General features: G+C 62.5%; 1 protein-coding gene across 2 annotated transcripts in view; it reads right to left on the reverse strand.

Moving 5' to 3' along the window:
- Positions 1 to 9,667, reverse strand: part of ANKZF1 (ankyrin repeat and zinc finger peptidyl tRNA hydrolase 1) — a 14,821-nt gene extending 5,154 nt beyond the window's left edge. The window contains exons 1-9 of one of the 2 annotated variants that reach the window (XM_073304849.1): positions 9,570 to 9,667; positions 6,823 to 6,965; positions 6,244 to 6,353; positions 5,439 to 5,541; positions 3,746 to 3,936; positions 3,076 to 3,191; positions 2,344 to 2,497; positions 705 to 927; positions 243 to 344 (exon numbers count right to left, since the gene is read on the reverse strand). In XM_073304849.1, coding sequence (XP_073160950.1) covers positions 243 to 344; positions 705 to 927; positions 2,344 to 2,497; positions 3,076 to 3,191; positions 3,746 to 3,936; positions 5,439 to 5,541; positions 6,244 to 6,353; positions 6,823 to 6,949 — 1,126 coding nt within the window. In that variant the 5' untranslated portion in view covers positions 6,950 to 6,965; positions 9,570 to 9,667. The remainder of the gene's footprint in view (positions 1 to 242; positions 345 to 704; positions 928 to 2,343; positions 2,498 to 3,075; positions 3,192 to 3,745; positions 3,937 to 5,438; positions 5,542 to 6,243; positions 6,354 to 6,822; positions 6,966 to 9,569) is intronic. The other variant, XM_073304850.1, reaches the window with a different exon arrangement.
- Between the last annotated feature and the right edge of the window lie 23 nt (positions 9,668 to 9,690).

A 9,690-nucleotide genomic window follows, 5' to 3' on the forward strand; every position in this document is an offset into this window, starting at 1 on the left:
AGGGCCCGCTGGGAAGGACTGTGCCTGGATCAGAGCAGTCCAGGAGCGCCCCCCACGCCCAGACCGTGCCCTGCGGCACCGTGCTCTTACGGGGTGCCCAGATGCCTGGAACCTGCTGTCCCAAGGGGACCACAAGGCTGGGGCACAAACAAGAGCAGGTCCAGTGCTGGGCACCCTCCCTCCCCGATTCAGGAAACACCGCTGGGGGTGGGAGTCAGCCGGTGCCCTTCCCCCTCACTCACTGCTGGCGTCACCCTGCTGGGGCTCTTCCACCGGCACACACGGCACTTTCCTCCAGCCCTTCCGGGGGGAGCCAGCGAGATCCGCCACTGCTGTGTCCTTCCCTGCGGGACAGGAGCCTTGGGGCTGCGGGCCACCAGCTGGGCCCCGCAGAGACCATCCCCAGACAGAGGGCAGAGCAGGGAGCCAGCCCACCCCCCTTCCACAGAGCGTGGGGCAGGGCAGGTGCTGCAGACAGAGCGGGATGGGGCATCGCAGCCAACCACCATCCCTGGGGGAGGAACCCACTGCCCCCCACCCAGGAGGATTCCTCTGAAGTAGGCAGCTTGGCACCGCTACTCTGGCCTGGGCAGAGTCTAGAAACAATGCCATCCCAGCCTGGTGGCCAGGGGAACAGGCAGCAGGGAAGCAGACCACTCACGCCTGGCCCCCCAGCACCACTGTCCCCGCACCCCAGTATTCACCATACACCTGCAGGGTGGCCAGGGCCACGTGCACCCGCAGCACCTCCCTGAAGGTGGCTCTGCGGGTGCTGAAGGGGATGTTGTAGACGCGGGGGTCGTCCTTGTGCAGAGGGGGGTTCCTGCCGCCGAAGAGCAGTGCCCGGTTGGCACGGGGGGCACGCAGGAAGATGCGCTGGGCTCCCTGCAGATGCTGTGCCCAGCCGGCCAGCAGGTCCTGGATGTCCTGGGGGTGGAAGGGGAGGGATCACCGCTAGCTCCTGGGCCCCACCTGCCAGCCCTCCTCTGGACTGGGGTATGGCCAAGCACAGCCAGCCCTGTGCAGCTGGGGGGTGCCAGGGCGGGGGGGACGGGGATTCAGAGGTTGTGGCCGCACAGCTTAGTGGTTCTGCTATTATCAAGGCATCAGTATGGTGCTCGCTGCAGGATCCCCCGTGTGCTGCCTGCCGGCCGCCCCTCCCCCCAGCCTAGGGACAATGGGGACTCATTAACCTTAACGACTGCTCTGATGCCTAACGGGTACTCGAAGGGGCTTGGCTGAAGGCACAGGTTTTCGCCACAGCTGGTTGGAGAGTGGGCACTTCCCGGAGGCAGAGGTGACAAAGCAGGGTTAAAGGACTCCTGGGGAGAAGCTTTGGAGAGAGATCCAGGAAGATCTGGCACGACAGGGACAGGCAGGCTTTGCAGCAGGGGGCCTGGGGCAGCGGTGGGACCACCCAAGGACCGAGAAAGCAAGTGGGCCATGGTGGAAAGAGGGCGCCGGCCTGGAAGTCAAGCCAAGCTCTGCAGCAGGAAGATCCTGGACCCCCGAGGACCAGGGCCCTGCAGAGCACGCTGCAGCGGGGAGGAAGCTGGGGCAGGGAGATGCGTGTAGGGATTATCGGTTAGGTCTAGATCTGGGCATTTCTCGAGCTGTGAAGTGAAGAGCAGTGGTGGGTAGGATTCTGTGCGGGGACGTGACCCCAGAGCGCCCGGCCGGTGGAGGTCTGCCAGGGGCTGAGTTTAAGCGATGGGGCCCGTCTGAGGGGCCAGCAGCAGTCCCCCCGGGCTGGGCAGGGGCCCATGAGGTCTCCGCTCTCGGGAGGAGGAGCTAGAGAGGGGTCTGCATTTCCACTGTGCGCCGGACACCCCGAGCCAGGGCAGCGCCTGGACTGTTCAGATGCCAGCCAATAAGGGGCACTCAGCTAGATGTGACAGGGCGCCTGGCAGGCTGGCCTCGGATCCTGGGATGGGGGGGGCGTTATCCCTAAATGCCTCTCTCAGGGACTGCCAGAAGCCTGGGGAGGGAGCCCAAAGGCCTGGCCCTGGGGTAGGAGGCAGGGCATCCCAAGCACAGGGGCGCCTCTCTCATGCCCCAGCCCCTAAGCAGGGGGACTGGAACCCAGGGTGGCATCCCAGTGGGGAGCATGGCACTGTCCTAGCCTCCCTGCCAGGCCCCGCGCGCCCCCTCCATCCCCACTCCCGGGCACTCCAGCCATAGCACACACCCTGTCCAGCCTCTGCCCACGGAGCCACCTGCAGCCAAGGCCTTGGAGGGGCTGCTCATGGCCTAGGCAGCCCCCACCCAGAGGCTGCCCCAGAACAGTGGCGTGGCCAGCACCGAGGGCCCAATCCTGAACTGGGCCCGTGCGCTCGCCCCTACCTTGAGCAGAGCCGCCTCGTTGTAACGCCGCAGCGAGGCACCAGCCGATTTGGGCATGGAGGCCTGGCCCTGGGCATCGCGCACTCCCTGCACTGTGCCGCGGCGGGCACGCACTGTGTACCGATGGAAGGTCTTGTGATCCAGCACCTCAGGCCTGGGGAGAGAAACCGCAGAGTGGGCCAGGGCAGCAGGACCCAGACCCTTGTTGCCATGGGGGGACAGGGCTTAAGCCCACTCCATGAGGGCAGGCCTGGCCATGGGTCTGTGCGGCACACACTGGGTGGGTGTCAGGACTCCTGGGTTTTCTTCCCAGCTCCGGCACTGACTCACTCTGGGACCCGGGTGAGCTCCTGCCCCTGTTGGGGCCTCCATACAGAAGGGAAATGAACACTCCTCTTCCAGCCAGAGCACACTGCCAGCTTCGGGGGACAGACGGGCAGAAGAAGGGTCTCCCAGGAGCTGCTGCTGCTACGGGCCCGTGAAGGCTCTGGGAGTGCCACATGTCCCTGGGGAGAGGAGAGACGCCTTCTGGGCCAGCCCCACAAGCAGACAGGGGGCAAGGGCCCATCTCACCACGTCCCCTCTGATCCCCTCTGCCAGGGGAAAACAGCCCCAAACCACCCACAAGCTACAGAGCTCTCCTTCCCACACCAAGGCCCTCACAGGATTCTGCCCACTGGAGCAGCAGACCCTGCCCCAGCCCCATGCTCAGGGCCAGACTGGGACACTCACCCCCTGAAGACGGCTCCTGCAAAGTGTCCACCGCCTGTCATCAGGATAACCCAACAGGTGCCTGCGCCCAGGCTCTGCAGAGATGCCACCAGCTCCGCCTGCTGCTCACCACCACCCTGGCACAAGGAAACCCTCCTGTCAGCAGCCTGGTGGCACAGGCTCTCCCTCTGCTGGAGCCGATGTCCCAGCGGGGTTTGCCAGCTGGGAGCCATTAGCCAGGGGCTCTGCAGGCAGTCAAGGAAGGGGCAGTCTGGGGGCTGACCCACGTGGCAGGGGTCGCCCCTTCCTGCTGAGGCCAGACAGGTGATCATGGCAGCAGCAGCTCCCATCTGAACAGGGCTCATCATGCACCAACTAAAGCCTTGGTTCCTGCCGGATGAGCTGGGCCTGGCCACCCCCCTGCACTTGGGCAAGGATCCTCTGGCAAGCACCGCTCCAGCTAAACCCCGACCACTTGTACAATGGAACAGCCAGATCCCGACAGAGCTGGCGCCCGGCTCCCCTGCACATGCGTCCAGCTGCCCGCAGGATCATAGGGGGCAAAGAGGGGTCGGGGTCCCAGCCAAACCCCGCTTGCTGGCCCGTCAGGGCTATCCCGGACCATGACCTGCTCCAGGACCTCTGGCAGGTCACCGGGGATGGGGCTCAGCACTGCTGGGCCGTTGCTTACCTTCTTACTGCCCAGCACACAGCGGTAGGCGGAGAGCAGCTGGCCCTGGGAGTTGCGGAACAGAACCTTAGCCGAGCGGTGGCTCTGCTGGCCGCTCCCTGGGTCTGCATGGCCTCGGGGAGGGAGCAGGTCGGTCTCGCTGCCCGAATCGGAGTTGTCAGAATCGGACCCGGAGATGCTGGAGACATCACCTGCAAACGGGGCAGGAGGGGGACAGGGCTGTCAGATGCTAAGGTGCCCGAGGAAGGCACGAGTCCTAAAATGAAGAGGAGGGAACAATTCCCAGTCCACTAGGATCACAGAGCCACCTCCTCCACGTCCCACCTGGAGACCTAGAGATCCCGCGAATATCCATTGCCCTCCCCCCCTCCTTCCCCCAGCCTTCTAGGTCACGTGCGATGGCCTCTCACAGCCCAGCCAACGTGAACAGTGTGGAGACGACCCACCTGACGCTCCTGGGGTAGCGAACCAGGCAGATGCTGTGGAAGGACTGCACCACATTCTGGGGTGCAGCAGGATCCTGGGGTCGGGGGAGCGAGTGTTTGAGGAGGGAGGCACCCGCAGAACATACAGTCCTCACTGAGATACCCGACTATGGCTTGGTCCCACTTGACAGGTCAGAGCAGCCAGCTCCAGGGGGCAGAGAAGGGACTAGAACAAACCTCACCACAAAGAGCAGAAGAGCGGCCAGCCTGGGTCAGACCAAAGGTCCGTCTAGCCCAGTCTCCTGTCTGCCGACAAAAAGAACAGGAGTACTTGTGGCCCCTTATTCTTTTGCAGACACAGACTAACACGGCTGCGACTCTGAAACCTGTCTGCCGACAGTGGCCAGGGCCAGGTGCCCCAGAGGGAATGAACAGAACAGGGAATCACCCAGTGATCCTTCCTGTTGTCCACTCCCAGCTTCTAGCAAATCTTTTTTGAGATGGGGCAACCATATCTACATGCAGTCTTCAAGATGTGGGCATACTATGGATTTATATAGCGGTAATGTATGACATGACCTGACAGGACCTGAACTCATCTCAGAGGAGCCTCCCACATGGGGCAGGAAAACAAAGGGATCCAGGAAGCAGGCAGCTACTAGGGAGAAGATAAGTGGGACTGGTGCTCAGAGCTTCTCCACACAGTCAGGTGCCAGCAGAGAGGCTTCCTGCTGCCTATGGGCCCTGCTGAAGAGTTGCTGTGATGGAGTGTACCAGACATGTGACGCCCCTGCCACATTGTCACCTCTCCATCCAAAGGAGGCATGCTCTCTGGGGAGAAAAAAGTAGCAAGTTTAAACCTCCAAGAGCTGCCCAGAAAGGCCACCCCTAGGATCAGCTGCTAGTGGAAGCAACAAGAATTGATCCTCCAGCAGGTAGAAAGGCCAGGAGTGGGCAAAACCCAGTCAGGGCCCAGCAGCCAAGATAAAACAGCCAGCTGCCTCCTCCAGTGGCCAGTTGCAGGTGAAGCTAGGATGGGGAGGAAGGATTGCTCCAGCTGATCCCAAAAGCCAGTCTGGTCAGGGGCCTAACCCCAGCCGCACCTTTGGATTGAGCCAGCGACAGATTGTTCTATGTTGCAGAATTTGCAGAGCAGGGGACGCCTAGAGTTGGATACCAACTGATAATCAAAGGGTGCTTGCTTCGTGCGGCGCTCCACCAACTCAAGCAAGCCCGTGACAGCAGCCCTTCCTGTCTGCCCCCCTCACCTGCACGGGTCTTCTCCTCAAACTCCTCTGCTGCAAGTGCCCGGCGCCCCAGCAAACGCTGCTTCAGGTTAAAGCGGTGCCAGTCCAGGCGGTAATGCTCAGTCTGGGAAGGAAACGGAGTGAGAAGGGGCCTCCCATACTGATAATCCCCCAGGTCGGATGAATGGAAGCGCACCGACCCATGCCCCGGGACTGGACAGTGCGGAGGTCCCCTCAGCCAGATGCCAGCCTGCCGGGGACTTGGGAATCAGCAGAAGCTGCCTTGCTTTATTGGCACGTCATGGTCACTTGGTTAGCTAATGCCCTTAGCGCCAAGTTCCCACCCTGCCCCCAGGGTTGCAGGGCCTTGGCACCAGCTTTCTGGCCCAGGGCTTTGCAGCGTGTGGAAGCTGGTAATGTGGCTATGCCAGAGCTCCCAGACCCTGCCCAGCTGAGAGATGCAGCCGCAGTTTACCAGGGGCCTGAGGAATGCACTTGACTGGCTTAAAATAGAATCAATTGCAGCCTCCCTCGTTCTGTGGGTGCGGCTGATGGAGACTACAAATCCCAGCGTGAAATACTCCACCTTGTGCCAAGTGGGTAAGCCCAAAATGGAGCACTGCATTTCAGGACCAGTAGTCTCTGGGCTGCATCTCCACGTACCCAGGCCACAACTGCAGATCTCCATGGTCCACATTTCGGCCATTCACATACCCATTTCACACAACCCGGCTTCCCCAGCTGCCTGCTCGCTCACAACACTGCCTGCTGGAGGCAATGGAAAACACACCACCCCTCCGCCTCCACCCCCGAGGCTGCTGCCTACCTGCTCCTCCCTGCTGTCAAACACCCGGGAGCAGGCTGAGCAGCACATCCGGTCCGATATCTCTGGGACCCCTCGGGCTCTCTCCTCCCTAATGGCCACCACTAGCTTCTCTGAAAGAGGGAGAGGAGCTCAGGGAAGATAAGCCACTTCCATTGGAGAGGGACAGAGGGCTACAGGACAGACAGATCACTCCAAAGTGTGGCTAGAGCAAACAGTGAAGAGTCAGTTTGACTGTTCCTGACTCTGCCACTCACTTTATGCATGGCCCTGGGCAAGTTACTGCACCTCTGTGCCTCAGTTTCCCCACCTGTAACACAGGGATGATACCGACCCACCAAACAGGATTAGTTTCAGTGTGCGTGTGAAGTGTTTTGCGCTCCTCAGGCTGAAGGCTCTTGACTGGGGTAAAGCAGCTCAAACCAGAGCCCATCACCCCACCAAGCCCCAGAGAGTGGGATACCTCTTAGTATTGGACTGCAGCAAAATCCCCCCACTGGACACTCTCCCACCCTCCCCCCAGGAAGCCCCTCCGCTGGCTCCACTACCCCTCTAGCCAGCTCACTGGCTTTTATGCACTACCTTGCGTTATGGCATTAGAGTCTATGGACCGCACGTCCTCTGAAACACCATTGACGAGGGAGAGTCCATGCAGGAAGGTGGGGTCCTGGGCAGCCTCAAACACAGACCTGACCTCGAGGGGCTGCATTGTTTCCAGCAGGAGTCTGAAGAAGGAATGAGAGTGAGGCAGAGAGAGCCATCGACAGGCTCCCGTGCCCTGTGACTTGGCACCCGTGACCTGGCAGGGGATGGGCAGTTGTGCCGCACCATGAGCTGGAAGAAAAGGAGGACTTGTGGCACCTTAGAGACTAACCAATTTATCTGAGCATGAGCTTTCGTGAGCTACAGCTCACTTCAGCGGATGCATCCTGTGGAAAGTACAGAAGACGTTTTTATACACACAAACCATGAAAAAATGGGTGATTATCACTACAAAAGGCTGGGGGCTGCCGTGAGGAGGGGGAGGGCTGATGGGGGGGAGGGCTGTATTGATGGGGGTTCTGGGCAGATGGGGTGAGTGCTGGGAGGGTGAACTGAGGGTAGTGGGAGGCAATGGGGGAGGGGGACTGAACTGAGGGGCACTGAAGGGGGGGTTGGGTGAGGAGAGAACTGGTGGGGGGCTGGGGGACAGGATAAAGTGCTGGGCAGGAGACTGCAGATGTGGGGGTGAGAGCTCATTAGCTGGGGGACACAGGGCAAAGAGCCCGCAGTGCTGCTCTTGGCGATGGAGGTTCCCCTCCAGGACAGGGCTGCTGGCTTTGGAGCGAAAGGTCCCAAGTTCTATCACTGCGGCCATGTGACCGCCGAGTGCCTGGGGAGCCTGCCACGGACACCAGGCACCAACCACATCATGACCCCACCGCAGACGTGCCAACTCTTGGGGAAGAGAACGCTCACATGGCAGGATGATTCTTTCCAGTCAAACAGGAGTTACCTGCCCTGGACAAAGGAATGCGGTTTCTCCACCAGGCAGCTAATTACAAAGTACTTTGAAAGACAATGAGAATTTATTTACACCTCTGATAAACAAAGCTGTCAAGCTAACGAGAGACAGGAGCCGACTCTCCAGCAGGGAAGAGAAAATTCATCTGGGGGGGGCCCCCTCCACAACCCTCAAATAAGCAATTGAATCAACTAGAAAAAAATGAGAGTTCTAAAAGTGAGGCTTAATTTTATTTAGAAATCCTGTCAGCCACCCCGGGCCTGAGCGGGGCTTTGGCTGTCAGCCCAGGCGGCTGCTCCCCTGCTAGCCTGGGAAGTGGGAGAGGGGACCCCACTGCAGCCCTGCCCCCCTCCCTGAGGTCTGGAGAGGGTGAAGAACCTTAAGGAGCAGAGGTGAGGCTGGGAGCTGCCATGAGGAGGGGGAGGGCTGACGGGGAGGGGAAGGGCTGTATTGATAGGGGGTTCTGGGCAGATGGGGTGAGTGCTAGGAGGGTGAACTAAGGGTAGTGGGAGGCAATGGGGGAGGGGGACTGAACTGAGGGGCGCTGAAGGGGGGGTTGGGTGAGGAGAGAACTGGTGGGGGGCTGGGGGACAGGATAAAGTGCTGGGCAGGAGACTGCAGATGTGGGGGTGAGAGCTCCTGCAGCTGGGTTTCGGGGCGAGCCGTGTCAGTCTATATCCACAAAAACAACGAGGAGTCCGGTGGCCATATCCAGCCCGTGTGGGGGAGCGGGCGACACTAATTGCCCCACACACGCACCTTGGGAAGGGGTGCGAGGGGGGTTTCAAACACCACGAGACTGGCCGAAAACACACAATTAAATCTGGGTTTAAATGTCGCAATTTGGGGGCCAATCTCCGGGTTCCTGAGGGTCTGACGCACGATTGTCGATCTCCTGAAGGCGGCAATGAGGCGTTAGAATGCGGCTAGAGGGGTCAGCGCAGGCCAGGACGGGCCACGGGGACCTTGTGCCCTGAATGCCCAGCAGAGCCTGGAGGATCCCCCCCCCATTGGCCAGGGGGACCCAGGGGACCCCGCCCCCCCCATTGGCCAGGGGGACCGAGGGGACCCCGCCCCGCCCCCCATTGGCCAGGGGGACCGAGGGGACCCCGCCCCGCCCCCCATTGGCCAGGGGGACCGAGGGGACCCCGCATTGGCCAGGGGGACCCAGGGGACCCCGCCCCCCCATTGGCCAGGGGGACCCAGGGGATCCCGCATTGGCCAGGGGGACCCAGGGGACCCCGCCCCCCCCATTGGCCAGGGGGACCCAGGGGACCCCGCCCCGCCCCCCATTGGCCAGGGGGACCCAGAGGACCCCGCCCCCCCCATTGGCCAGGGGGACCCAGAGGACCCCGCATTGGCCAGGGGGACCCAGAGGACCCCGCCCCGCCCCCCATTGGCCAGGGGGACCCAGGGGACCCCACCTCCCCCCATTGGCCGGGGGACCCAGAGGACCCCGCCCCCCCCATTGGCCAGGGGGACCCAGAGGACCCCGCCCCGCCCCCCATTGGCCAGGGGGACCCAGAGGACCCCGCATTGGCCAGGGGGACCCAGAGGACCCCGCCCTCCCCATTGGCCAGGGGCGGCCAGGAGACCCCGCCCCGCCCCCCATTGGCCAGGGGCGGCCAGGAGACCCCGCCCCGCCCCCCATTGGCCAGGGGCGGCCAGGAGACCCCGCCCCGCCCCGCCCCCCATTGGCCAGGAGACCCCGCCCCCCCATTGGCCAGGGGATCCCGCCCCCCCCCATTGGCCAGGGGATCCCGACCGTGCCCCGCGCGGGGCCAGAGGGGCCCTGCCCCCCGAAGGCCGCGAGGGCGGCGCTCACCTGTCCCGAGGGGAAGCGAAGCGGGCAGCGCCTCACCCGGAAGCCAACGGCAGCCGCGCAGGACGTCACATCCGCCCCCCGACGGAGCGCCGTCGGGGACAACCCTGTAGCCCCGCCCCCG

Source organism: Lepidochelys kempii, chromosome 11, assembly GCF_965140265.1.
Source record: "Lepidochelys kempii isolate rLepKem1 chromosome 11, rLepKem1.hap2, whole genome shotgun sequence".
NCBI lineage: Eukaryota > Metazoa > Chordata > Testudines > Cheloniidae > Lepidochelys > Lepidochelys kempii.